Below are 14304 nucleotides of genomic sequence, written 5' to 3'. Positions count from 1 at the left end.
CCAGCTGTATAATTATGTTATATTATATTGTAGTTCTTTTTTATAATTATAATTATAAGGAAGTTCATATAATTAAAAAAAAACTCTCACCGTTCACGATCAGTGTCGCACCGCTTACATTCTGAAATCCACCTTCCTGGACATCCTTGCAGCAAACTTACTTCCCAGGTGCACATGGTTTCGCTACCCTCAGTGGATTTTTTTTTTATTTAATGTAATTACACACTCGCAACACTGAGCGCCTATGTCTCGGGAGCTGTGTGGCTCTTGGAGGGCCTATATGTGCCCTGGTGCTGGGGAACCCCAGAACCCTCCATGGGGTTCCCCAGCACCAGGGCACATGGAGGAGGGGCTCTAAGATCTGTTTTCTCTGGGGGCTGGGAGGGGAAGGGAAGGTGGAAAAGCAGATGGATGGAGGACCCCAGTCCTGGGGGCTGTTGGAGAGAGCAGAGTTGTGGGACCCCCAAGTCCTGATACTGCGGGGAGGGGGAGCCCAAGGCTGGAGAGCTGAAAGACAAGGAGGACCCTGAGGCAGGGAGGTGATAAGGGCTGGCTCTGGCCTGGAGGTGGCATTGGAGGACCCCACCCCGTGCTGGGAGAGGGGAGAAAGGGAAGTGTGGGGCACTGGCAGGACACCAGGGATGATGGAGACTCCTGGCAGGCACTCACCTGTGCTGGTGGAGGGTCCCACCAGAAAAGGGAAGGGTCCGTCCGAGGCGGAAGGACAGGGTCAGCCTGCCCTGGCACTAGTGGTTGCGGGATGCTAGGACTCTGCGGTGGCAGGCAACGCCGGGAGCCAGCAGAGTGGGCTGGGGCCGGTCGCTTGCTGCCACTGAGACTGAGCCCAGGGGGGAGGGGGCTGCTGGCAAGAAAAGTAAACAAACACCTGGGTGGTTGCGGGGCACGGTCATGACCCCTGCTGATGGCGCTGGGCCGCCCTGAAGCGCAGGGCCCACCCAAAGCACAGGACAACTCTGCCTATGTGAAATGAGCTGTTCTTAGTCCAGTTCCTAGGGAGAGGTTGTTTACATCACTAAGCCACCATCACAAGAAATCCTGGACAGTGCCCTGATTAGTGTCAGCAGGAACGATGCTCTTGTGGTTTAAAACACTCAGGACTGTCTTCAGTTCCCAGCCCTGCCATAGATTCCAAGTTACTCACTCACTCTGTGCCTCAGTTCCCCATTTCTCCCACCCTTTTGTGAGTTTTGTTTAAAGATATTTTTGGGGCAGGCTATGTGCATGCACAGCACCTGGCACAAAGGGGCTCAGGTCTTGGTGGGAACTTTAGGTACTGCTGCAACATGAGGTCAACCACTGAACTTTGTGGTGGTCCTGAGGTACGGTGGTGGGGAGGTTTGGGGTAAGCTTGCATTGCTGTTGGCAATACCAGCTCTGTTCTGTACATAAAATGACATCGCAATCTGAGGAGTCCTTGTGCTGTATATTTATACCTGCTTACTGTGTTTTCCACTCTATGCATCTGATGAAGTGGGTTATATCCCACGAAAGCTTATGCCCAAATAAATCTGTTAGTCTCTTAGGTGCCACAAGGACTCCTCGTTGTTCTTACTGATACAGACTAACACGGCTACCACTCTGAAACCTGATAGAAATTTGAGGCACCAGTGTTATCCGTCTAGCACCTTTCACTGATTTTACGTGTATGTGAACTATAGAAAAATATTGTTTATTAGCAACCTCTAGGCATATTTACAATAAAACCCAAGTTAGTAACAAAATAATTTCCCTTCTGCGCAACAGTAGCAAAAACCCACTCCCCTGCTCAATCAACCCTGTATGAACTAATAGTCTCCGAAGAGTCCCAGACTTGGGCTTCATTGATGAATGGGGGACATGGAAAGAATTCCCAAGCTGAGGGCTCTCCCAATTTGTGCCTTCAAATTGTACAAATTCAAAAGATTGTCAATTCTTCTTTCAGCTGCTGGGTTAGAACTAGAGATGTGTGACTAATTCGTAGCAAGTAATTTGTTCTATGAAAAATTCTGCAGTAATCTCACAGGTTAAGAAAAAGTGAACCTTTATTTGATTATTTCTGATGTAACATTATCCTTTGGTAAAAATGTTGTTATAAAAAACTCAAGATATTGCATAGAAAATACACATGGGGGAAAAACCACATATATACATTTCATAAAAATAGAATACATCTTGACAAAATTACTTCCAGAGTTTGTTACCACCTTTATACAGTGTATTGACACCTAATATTTTGCTGAACCAAACTTGCTAGATTTTGGAGGGGGAAAGTTCCATTTTTGAAAACAAAACAACCAACCAGCAGTAGTGGAATGTGGAAGATTTGGAGCTAAATTAATGGGTTATACCAAAATGTCAGAGTAAGATTTTTATAATGAAATATCTGCTGTCTAAGGTGGAAGTAGCGGTGTCATTTTTTCTTCAGAACAGTAATGGCCTGGCTGAAATCACATGAATGTCACAGGTTCCTATTCCAAAATTTCCAAGTGAAAATAAGCACCAATATGGCATCCATTTTAGCATTTTTGAGTGTTGAGTGGTAGTTTTCCTTTTTGACCAAATAAAACAATGTACATACAAACCTATTTCTATCAAGTATTTGGTAAGAAAAATATCATTTTTCAGCAGATAAATTTGTAAAACATTTAGCAACCCTTAAAAATCAGAAATATATCTAGTTCTCTGTTTAGCTTCATAGGATTAGACTGATTTTTGTCTACTACTTTCACCACTAAAATTCCACCTTGCACGTCTGATTTGCTCTGGTGAATTTTCAGAACCATCTGTGGAAAGTTACTGCTCCAGTGTAATAAATAAAGCAAGTGGTAAAGGCTCCTTAGAACCATGGATTTTTTTTAAATTGGAGTAATGGAAATATTGGCATCTTCAGGGAAAGCATAAGAAAAGAGCATAGCACCACTTTCACATTGCAAAGTTTGCAACTGTTTTTAAGAGGAGGCAGTACTGTGAGTCTGGAAGTGGTAATACCCACTGGCACTTTCGAATATGGTTAAAATACTTCAATTACTGGTTGAAGTGTGCTTTTTAATATGGATAGGCAGACACAGCTATATAAACAATGAAAGTTGTCTGATATTCAATGTTTCCATCAGTGCTGTAGGACAAAGCTCTGACTCTCATCCGGTACGTCTCTGGCACTTGCAGTGGCCTGGTTGTGAACACTACGCCTTTTAAATTTTCATCTCGGAGAGCAAATGGGATTGTTGGGTCCTCATCTACCATTAGGAAAGTTGTTCTGGGATGCATCACTTGATCTTGAGTGTAGACAACCAGTCGAATTAAATCCTGATTGGCAGCTATTCCAAATGGCAGGGAAACGAGTTTGTATTCCAAGGCATATGGGCTAAGGGCACATTCCAAATCATTTGGTGGGCAGTTCTTGAGACAGAAGCTAGGAATAAAAACAATACTTTGAAGTAGCCAGGCAGAAGGTATTATGCAGGTCACTATAATTTAGTACAGAATTAGGGCATTATGCAGCAAAGGCCAAATTCCGGTGCACACGCGTGACACAGTTACTTCAGTATAGACAACCCGATCTTGTTCCTTTGAAACCACAACCACGTTTCACTGATAATAGAATGCCCTGGAAGCCACAGAGAAGCACTAAAAATATTGATAGCTTTAAAAAGAAATCCTAGATTATTTCTTGTTTTGGTTGCTATAGTCAATAGCGCATCATTTTAGTGACCAAGCTCGTAAACAACACACAAAAAAAAGGCTTGTTTGGGACAGCTTATAAAATATTTAGGCTTCATTCTCCATTTGGTGTGTATGACATATTACAGAATTTTGCCTCCAAAATTAAAAAAAAAGATATTGAGTGGGGATGTTTGTTCTCAAGGATTAGTAACTATTTTGAAGTGCTCTAAAAATATAAATGGAAGCATCTAAGCACGGTCCAAAAATAAACTAGACCCAGAAAATGTCAACGAGCAAAAAAGGCCCCATCACTGTTTGCTGAAGGAAACTGAATCATCAGGAAGAATCTGAACAAAATCTGTCATGACAGGGTTTGAAAGTTGGTGTGTCAGATTCTATTGGTACACAAACAGTCTGACCTTGCTTCCACTGAATCGAACATTAGTAATATTGGATTCGTGTTGGCAGCCAGAAGTCACAACATTTGTGTAAATCCACTGCAATCTAATTCTATTATTTATCAATAACGTGAAGCAACAATGCATATATATCACTGTCACCAGTGACCAATCTTTGTACAGAGAACAGGCCCAAGACTGTAACTGTAATCCACTGGTGTGGATCTCTGCACCGATGCAGAATTGTACTGATGTCAGTGGGATTCTGTGCTAGCAGATTACACTGCAGGATCAGGGCTAATGTTTGGGGAGAAGAACCTGGAAAAAAAAACTTAAATAAAGCATACCCAGAAAGAGGATCTCGTTGATAGTTTGGTGGACAAGGTGTATCTATACACTGGTAGCTTCCTCTCATGTTAAAGCACATGCGATTTGGTCCACAGTGAATGTTCTGTTCAAGGCACTCATCAACATCTGATTGTAAAGAGATGCAGATAATCACTTCTTTGTATTGAGGTGAATTTCACAGGTACAGGAAAAACTAAGCACATCACTGTCATAAAATATTGCCAGACAACAGTATGTACCATATGTCTGCATGCAAAGTAGCCTTCCCCACTTCACGTTTCATGTTCCTATTCTTAGAACTCTGCCTTGGTATTTGATTTAGTGGAACTAGTAACCCCAGTAATATACATTTATTGTTGTTGTTTGTATTGCGTGAGTGCCTAGGGCCCTGTTGTGCTAGTTGCTCTGGAAACACAAAGAAGAGAGAGTCCCTGCCCTAAAGAGCTTGCGATAAACTGCAGCTACATTGTCATTGTCCTTGAAACAAAATCTTGTCATGGGCTTTGGTGGACTATAAGGTGTGAGGGCACCATTTTTGGCTGATGCTGAGGACATGCTAAGGATTAGTTTGGTTTTGAAACCGGTTTTACTTCTAACAGTGAAACGTTGTGGTCAGGGTTAGGGACATATTGGAAGGACCACATGGGCAAACTTACAGAGTAAGAAGTAGTTTGAAATAGTTTACATAGTCAGTTTTCTGAGCATCACCACTTGGTTTAATATTGCCTCATGCCATCAATCTGATGTAGCCAATCTGTGCTATTCCCATGAAACACATTAACTAGAGACTGCAAAATATTTGTGCTGAAATTCCATGCAGGGAAACTGCAAAGGTTTGCATCTTGTTTTGACTTAGCAAAATTGTTTTTAAAATGGCTCTGTTTTTTTAAATGGAAAACCCACAACATTTTTATAGGTTTTTAGGAAACTAGACTGATTTTGTGAACTTTATATGAAATGCAAAAACCTCAAATATAAAGGTTTCTTGGATTTTTATCAAACAGATACTACACTCCACAGTTTGACTACTTATCCGAGCCTTAAGAGGCTCAAAACACTTTTCTGAAAGCCTTGTGCAGGAAAATGTTTTATCAGGATATTTCAAGTATGTGCTGGCTGTAGGTGGGCAAGGAGTACCATAAAAACAGTCTCTCTCTCTCTCTCTCTCTCTCTCAGTATTTTGGCTAAAGCCATCTGTAATCAGAAGTACCATCAAAGTTAGATCTCCATTTTGAATACTCCAAAATTCAGAGGAGTTTGGATTTGCAACAATAAGGCTCAACTGCACTATTAGGGTCTGAATCTAAATTCAGACTCCAAACTACAACCACTCCTAACCTCAGTTCTGAAGAGATCAGATCCAGAGTTCTGTCTCTTTTGCTGGCCCTGCGTAGAAACGAAATGCTTGATTTCTGTATATGCTAAGACCTCTTTACAACACAAATAACCAATAGCAATAAAAAAAAATTATGGTTTGCAATTGAAAATATAGTGTATTCTTTAGTGTAAGAACAGCATTTAATAGCTTCTTATTGGGATGAAGAATTTAGTGAGGTAAAATTTTAATGCCAAATATTTTGGTGTTTAACATCCAGATGTGCCAGTCAGTACCCACAGATATATCTGGTGCCTATATATTTTCTAGTGATGGAGGGACCTCTGAATCAACTTGGATAAGTATCCAAAAAAGATCATGTGCTTGTCTGAACCTGTTGAATCTGAAGAGTGAGCTGCAAATCTTGTAAAACAGGCTTGCTTAAGCTCTCCATCAAGGCAGGCTGTTCTTCAGCCATTTACAATCTTGCTTGAGGCATTTCTAGCTCTGCTCCCATCCAGAACAATTACGGCAGGAGCCAGAGTGGCTCATGTTGCTTAGTATATGACTCGGAGTTGATGATAAAAAATTGATTTTTTTAAACCTATTTAAAATTATGACACTCTATGTATGGTCTAAATGTATTATAATATGTTAAAATAGAAAATATAATATTAAGCAGGACATGTTTACTGCAAAAATTTAAAGAAAATTACACAGCTGAACTGATGGGAAGTCACTGGTTAAGCTCCTTGAAGTGCTGAACCAGCTTTTGACTGCAGTAGCATCTTGTGCACAGGGAACATTTTCTTGATTTCAGTTTATTCAAATAGTTCATTCAAAGTTAAGAAACTGGGAGTTTAAAAAGCAGGAAAGCTTGCTTTCTTCTTCCCATCTATGAGTAAAAAAGTAGGTATGAGAGGATGATATCTACTAGTTCTAAAATCTGGAAGGACATGGTGGCCATAAACAATCAGTTTGATCTGTGAATTGAACTAACTGATTTATTAAACAAAGGAAGTATTAAATGTAAAACCATGTTTTGATAAACTATTTTTATGCATCCAGCACATTTCAGGTAGTTCTAATTAATAAAAAAAATATTTTGAGCATTTTAATTGACTCTGAATTTCCATCCAAACAGAGCTAGTAAATAAGAAATGTATCATTCAACATTTTCTAATGTTATAAAAATTAAGAATCTGAATAAATTAAGCTAGAAAATTGCTTAAATAAATGTGTATAGATATCCTCCTGGTTAGCAAAAAAAGTACCACATTTAGTGCAAAGGCTATATTTAGTTGCAAACAATATATTTTAATGATTACCAACCAATGAGAATCAGCCTTGCTTTAGGAAAATAACAAAAGGTCCAAAAGCAACACACGATTAAAACTGATGATTTAAATGAAGGTTTTCTGCTTGTTGATTTAAATCATGATTAAAATCAGTGATTTAAGTAGCTTTGATTTAAATCAACCCTGAAATTGCCTGTATTGTTTCCTTGCTGAGCACCATTTTTTATTTCAAAATTGTGCCCAGATAGGCAAAAAGTACAAATCAAACAGATGATGAGGCCAGTGGAGGCTCTGAAGTGAGGAGGAGACAAGTCTGCGGTGGCCTGTGTTTTCATCATAGCAACTTGGTCTGTGATCTAGCTTTGCCACCCTCACAGTAAGCATAGAGTAGTTTAGAAAAGGTTTGTTTCTAGTTTTCAGCAAAGTCTTACTTTATCTGAGGTGGTTTACCCAATCTAATGCAGCCCAAAGGAGCATCCATCCCCCCCGTCCCCATGCTGTGCTCTAAAGCACTGCTCTTTACGTTGCTTTCTTTGTCTCTTCTTTCATATTTAAAAAATTGTTCAATTCTGGGGTTATTTCCTGATATACAACTAGTCGATACACTGAAGGTCACAAGTAGAAATGGAGCCAAACTCCCAGCTTCAAACAACCCAAATCTGGGATATATTGAAATCTGAAGCCATATCTGAATTTCACAAATGGCTTTATAATGGACTGAACCAAATCCCCAAGACTAATAGCCCCTGCACTTTGGGATGTTTGAAAGTTAGACCTGAGTTTTGGGGCTTGAGTCTATATCTAGCTGCAGTTGCAATAGAATGGCACATATTTGTTGATAGGAAACAAATTAAAAAATACTCCATCTATGTATTCTCCACATACACACAGATCTGGAGAGATATTTACTTACCTTGGCATGTTTTGCCATTGGGCATAAGACGATAACCAGTGGGACAAACACACTGATAACTTCCTAGGGTGTTTCTACACTCATGCTGACAGGCATCTCTGTTTTCACATTCATCAATATCTGCAAAAAAAGCATGAAAATATAGATATTCAAATACTGAAGCAGACTGATCTCTGTCTTTTTGCTAACCAGATCAGACTGGTCTGATCTCTGTGTGCAGAAACTTCCCCAGACAGTATACTAATACAAAAACCTTTGAGTGATTAATCTCCATCTGTATGCAATGCACATTCTGAGCTGCTTGGGAAGTTTCAGGATCTCGTAGTGTCATCGAATGGCCATCTAGCAAGTCTGAGAAATCTTTTCCATTCAAAATACATGTATTCAGTTGCTCATAATTAGTTTCTCAATTTTTACTTTTGGGCTGACATGTTGCATGTCTGGCCTCAATTCCTAAGTGATTAATAATCATAATATATTAGCTCGTAGGGATCCCTCTGTGACATTGCACTCCACATGATTCTATGAAAATATGCTAATGAGTGTGATGTTGTGCAGTCTATATGGTTTTATAAAAATATAATAAGTGAATATAATGTAACTGGGATATGCTTCATGCAAAAGGTCTCTTGTAAGGTATCATTACAAAGCTTATAATCTACGGAGTGTGATCATCCTATTTGTATAAATGTATCATTCTTGTATCTAAAACTAGAAATATAACCCTGAGGTCCTATTGTAATTATGCAAAGTCCCAGACTTTGGGAAGTTTGGAATCTTGATGGCTCCCATCAATTAGGACAATTGGCTGTAAATAGCTCCGTTTAGTTGCAAGCCTTCCTGTGAGTCAGGCCAGGAAGATTGAAGGCTTGGGGTCTCCCGGGACATGTGACCATGTCACCTGGTACTGGAATCCATCTTAAACCTGGTGCTTTTCCATTTAGAAGGAGGGGTGGGGACCCAGAAAGACAAAAGATTCCCACCTTGTGCCAAAGCTATATAAGGGGGAGGAACAGACCAAATGAGGCAGTCATGAGAAATCCCCTAGCTACCACCTGAGCAGGAACAAGGACTGTACCAGGGAAAGGATTGGGCCCAGACTAGAAAGGAGTCTAGTCTATGAAAGAAGCTTATTGGAACAGCTCTGAGGAGATTTATCTGTAATCAGTTTCTTAATGTATTGGGCTTAGACTTGTGTGTTTTATTTTGCTTGGTAACTTGCCAGGGTGGATTTGATTTAAATCACTAGTCAGGAAGACTCCATTTAATCATGGATTTCTACATAAAAGTGCATTTTTATTGGTTGTTATAACCTTAATACATATTCTTCACAACTCAGAGATAGATGTAGTTTTCATTTTTAGAAGGTATACACTATACATTTTTAAAGTGATTTATTTTGAAAACTTTTCAGATTAGTTTTACAGCTATATCAGAAAATGAATGATTGTTTGGTTATTTTATTTACCAAAGGTAATTGAAGCAGATATTTATGAAGTTATTTGAGAGGTGAATTGTCTCCAATTCAACAGGTTAATCAACATTGGAGGATTTTCTTGCCATGCTGTATTAGGAGGAGAACATCACCAGACAGATATTTAAATTGTTTTATTTAACTAGAACAACAATGTTATGTATTCTGGATTTTTTTCTTCAACAGCAACATATAATATTTTAACAAAATAAGCATATGCATTTTTTAATTTAGTTAAACATTCAAGTTTTTTAAAATCAGGTTTGTTTTTGTTAAAATTGTTTTTAACTAAATAAGTGAAATGCAATTTAAAAAAAAATTAAATTGACTATGTCAGCCAGGTCAACATGAGAAACTTAAAATATTGGCTTCTATAATCTTTACAGAAGCCCTTGGACCCCCATAAGATTGGGTCCCTAATCCATGAACTACTGGAACTCATTTACAAAACTTTTCTTAAACATTACATGAATATATTGTCTCATACTATAGAATTAGAATTTATAATCCCTATTCCATGATGAGATATCTTTAAAATAATGTATTTTAATTAAAACTATCTTGAGATAGGTTTTTTCCTCAAAAAGCATTTTATCAAAATCAAAAAAATCCGATTTAAATTTTTAGATTTTTTTTTTTAAATCATTGATTTTTATCCACCCTGTAACTTACTTTGTTCTGTCTGTTATTACTTGGAACCACTTAAATCCTACTTGTTATACTTAATAAAATCACTTTTGCTTATTATTGAACCCAGAGTGATTAATACCTGGGGGAGCAAACAGCTGTGCATATCTCTCTAGCAGTGTTATAGAGAGTGGACAATTTATGAGTTTATCCTGTATAAGCTTTATACAGAATAAAATGTATTTATTTGAGGTTTGGATCCCATAGGGAGCTAGGTGTCTGGGTGCTAGAGACGAGCACTTTTGTTTTCAGTTAAGTCTGCAGCTTTGGGGCACATGGTTCAGACTCTGGGTCTGGGTTGGAGCAGACTGGTGTGTCTGGCTTGACAAGGCAGGGTTCTGGAGGCCCAAACTGGCAGAGAAAATGGCAGCACATCAGGTGGCAGTGCCAAGGGGGTCTCTGTGACCCAACCTGTCACACCCTCACCTCTTTCTGATATAAGTTTTCTCAACGTGAGTATTATACATTCCACAGGGAGAGGCCAAGCTGCTGGCATCTAGTGCTGGAAAGCAGAGTCTGGGGAGAAGAAAGAGGGGAATACCATGGAGCAAATTGCCTACAACACATGGTCTGCTGTAGGGCCCACAGTCAGTCAAACCTTCCCCAGACAGTAGAGGGAGCTGGCTGAGGAGAGGACTGAGTCAGGGTACCCAGGAAATGCACTGATTTGGCACATTGCCAGTGGAAGCTTCCACTTATGGGAGCTGCTGTACCAATTTAAAGCTTTCCAAAGGGTGAATCCCTCCTGATGTGCAATAGCCTCCCTCACAAGTTTCTGCCTCCCTTGCCATGGTGGGACTTAAGCTCAATATCTGGTAAGACAGTCAGAAAATTAGTCTATGCTCGTTGTAGACCTTTTATAACTTCAAAATAATGCAACAGGTTAAGATTTTCCAAGCAGGCTGGGGGATTTAGACACAGACCTTCCTTAATTCTAATTCCTTAAACTGCTTGAAAACCTCCACTTATTAGGGTAGTAAGTCCTTACTCAAGTTAAACTTACACTAGCTCAGGCCTTGTGTGGTTTACATTTGGGAGGAACATCTATTCACATTCCTACTCCCCCACCTCTGTCTCACACATCGTTCTTTACATAAAATTCAACACAAAATGGTGAAAGGGATTTTTAATTGTAATTCCCAGGGTATGTATCTTAACCAAATCTTAACTTTTCTCCCTCTCTTGGGAAAGGAGTCTCGTGGATTATATCATTTCCAGCTTAGACTATGGAAGAAATTAGTTTAAAAATCTAAATTTCAGTTCTACTGAAATGACTATAAGTATATTACCTGAAGAACTGGATCCTTTACAATGGACCCCATCTCCTGCTGACTTCAATGGGAGCTGGATCAGGGCCCAAAAGATCAATTTAAATCTTTAGACTGAGAATGCATATTCCAAATCTTTGACTAAAATAGTTGTGTCCACAATAAACGGTGCTAACTAGAAAACTATCAGAAGTCAGTACAAGTTTGGTTAAGGTCCGCATGACTGCAACATATGTTTATTAGCATTAATTATTAAGTCTTCTGCGACTAAAACAGGGGTAGGCAACCTATGGCACGCGTGCCAAAGGTGGCACGTAAGCTGATTTTCGGTGGCAGTCACACTGCCTGGGCCTGGCCACCGGTCCGGGGGGCTCTGCATTTTAATTTAATTTTAAATGAAGCTTCTTAAACATTTAAAAAACCTTATTTACTTTACATACAACAATAGCTTAGTTATATATTATAGACTTATAGAAAGAGACCTTCTAAAAATGTTAAAATGTATTACTGGCATGCGAAACCTTAAATCAGAGTGAATAAATGAAGACTCGGCACATCACTTCTGAAAGGTTGCCGACCACTGGACTAGAATATACTACATGAGGATTAGTAGTATCTAATCTTGTGAGCATGTTGTGCCTATGATGTGCATCATTAGCATCTATGGCACTATGTGCAGATTATCTGAAGCAGGATAGACTTCTCTATTAAATGCATTCAGAAAAGTTATAGTGAGGGCCAGACTTCCTCACCATGAATAGTACCTTATGCAATATGACTGAATATCCCATTGAAGTCAATAAGAGCACCCGAGGAGTAAGGGTGAAAGCATCTGGCTTTAAAGCAGCATATTTGCTGAAGATTAAATCATTCTTCATGTCCTTTGCTAGTTGTCATGCTGCTCACTCTCTTTTTGAAAATTAAAGTGAGTGTCTGCTTAAAGGTCATCCCAGTCCCCTTGTTCCCCAATGCAATTCTGCCCATATTTATTATTTGCTTGTCTGATACAGAAACAAAACATGCACAAGAGTGGCGCTGATGTGTATTCCAGTCCCCAGCCTTCTTTCTTGCCTGTTGTCTAGGCTGCAGTCAAAATGACCAGCAGACATTAGAGGGTTTGGGTAGTGCTCATCCACTGCCAATAAAGATTGCCTTAGGAAAGATGTCTGAAACTCTTAACTGCTAAACATGAAGAGATGAATCCTATTGCCCTAAAATAAATCAGTCAACAACATGTGCTAAGTGGTCTTTGATTTCTATGGGAGCAGAATTAGGCTTGTAATAATAAACAACAGTAATGCTGAAAACACCTAGCCCTTCTTCCTTGGACTTCACAGACGGGGCAACTGAACTGTAGATGGGCAAAGGGCTTGGTTTTCTGAGGTGCAAATCACCTGCAGTTCCCATTGACCTCAGTGGAATCTGTAGTTGCTCAGCACATCTGACAATCAGACCATTGGTGACATGCCTACAGTCACAGAGTGGGCCAATCACAAAGAAAACCCATGTCTCCTTACTCCCACATACAGAAAAAGGGCAATTCTGTCTTTCTAACCTTTTGCAGAGCATCTTGTTTGTCTGGTATGTTCGGTGGGTTGCAGGGAGTGCTGTCACTTCTATGTTTCACCAACTATGGTATCCATTTCAAACCATTCTAAAGTGTGTGTTTATGCTGCACTTACATATGTGACTAGCCTCTGCCCATACTAATGAAGCTATTGTTTCCACAGTGTCCAGTCCAGAAATCATTATTCAGAATCTACTCAGGCCAAATTCTCGCTGAAGTCAAAGGGAGTCTGATGTAAGTAAGATTTTCAGAACTGCATGCATAGTGACTATTGGTTTTCAAAGGGAAAAAAGTCAGAGGAAGGCTAATACCCCCAGAAGGGAAATATAATAAAACATTATCCATTTGAGAATATACAGCAACTGACAAACAAAATATGAGGGATGTGGGTGGGGAGGGCTTCCACAAAAATTTTACTAGCACTTCTTTGGAAAAACATGCATAACTCATTGAAAATACATCATGGCAGTAAAAAATGTATGGCACCCTACACCATCATGCTTCGAAGCAAGCGACAAGATAGCTCAATATGTGAAGACAAAAAAATTGGATAGACATGGCTGACATTTACCTATACATTTGTCATTTCGTGCCTCATAGCCTCCAGGGCAAGTTTCTCTAATATTCCTTCTAGTCCTGGAGAGAGGTATTCTGCTGTTTCTATACTCAGAGTAGGAGCTGTAGAGATCTGAGGCGGGCCTGTAATACTGTTGAGGTTGATAGTTGTCTCTCACAGGGGAGAATTGAGCATAGTTATAGTTATTGTAATAGGTGCCATAATTTGGCAACCTCTCCAATCCAGCGCAAGATTTCCCATCACCTAATAAATGTTGTCCAGGTGGACAGATACACTTGAAGCTGCCGGGGGTGTTGGCACATTGAAATGCACACGGTTTAGGCACTTGTTCACATTCATTAATGTCTGCTCATATGACATGATCCAGAGCAACAAACCATATAAAAAGGGAGAAAAAAAACACACACACATACAGAAAAAAATACATCAGTCTTTGGAGCAAACCGAGGACATAAATGAGATCCTGAAGTCATTAAAATATACAGAGCCCAATGCCAAAAAAAAGTGGGTACATTATTTTGCCATGTACAGTAATCTTTCTTACTCTTCCCATGAAACTGGTTAAGACATGAGACTGTAGCACTCTTTTTATTCTGTGTGGATTAAATCCCTTTAAGGATTAGCACACAATACATCTGAGGGATGAGGTGGCTGTGAAATGGGGGGGGGATCTGTGTTTATTCCTTTCACTCCATGCTTGCAAGGGCTGAGTGAGTCCTACAGGGTAGTGATACTCAGACTGCAGCTTGTGAGCCACAAATGGCTCTTTAATGTGTTTGCTGTTGCTCTTTCCAGC

The 14304-nt window shown here is 39.6% G+C and overlaps 1 protein-coding gene across 1 annotated transcript in view; it reads right to left on the bottom strand.

Annotated features, from left to right (window-relative positions):
* Nucleotides 1–2024: 2024 nt before the first annotated feature.
* Nucleotides 2025–14304, bottom strand: part of HMCN1 (hemicentin 1) — a 329872-nt gene continuing 317592 nt past the window's right edge. Inside the window, 4 exon segments of the mRNA XM_034778414.1 lie at nt 2025–3412; nt 4409–4535; nt 7936–8055; nt 13503–13853. Of these exon segments, the coding sequence (XP_034634305.1) occupies nt 3046–3412; nt 4409–4535; nt 7936–8055; nt 13503–13853 (965 nt within the window). The 3' untranslated portion in view covers nt 2025–3045.

This window comes from Trachemys scripta, chromosome 8, assembly GCF_013100865.1.
Source record: "Trachemys scripta elegans isolate TJP31775 chromosome 8, CAS_Tse_1.0, whole genome shotgun sequence".
Lineage (NCBI taxonomy): Eukaryota > Metazoa > Chordata > Testudines > Emydidae > Trachemys > Trachemys scripta.
Note: the sequence above shows the minus strand (reverse complement) of the source record. Positions and strands in the feature narration are given on the sequence as shown.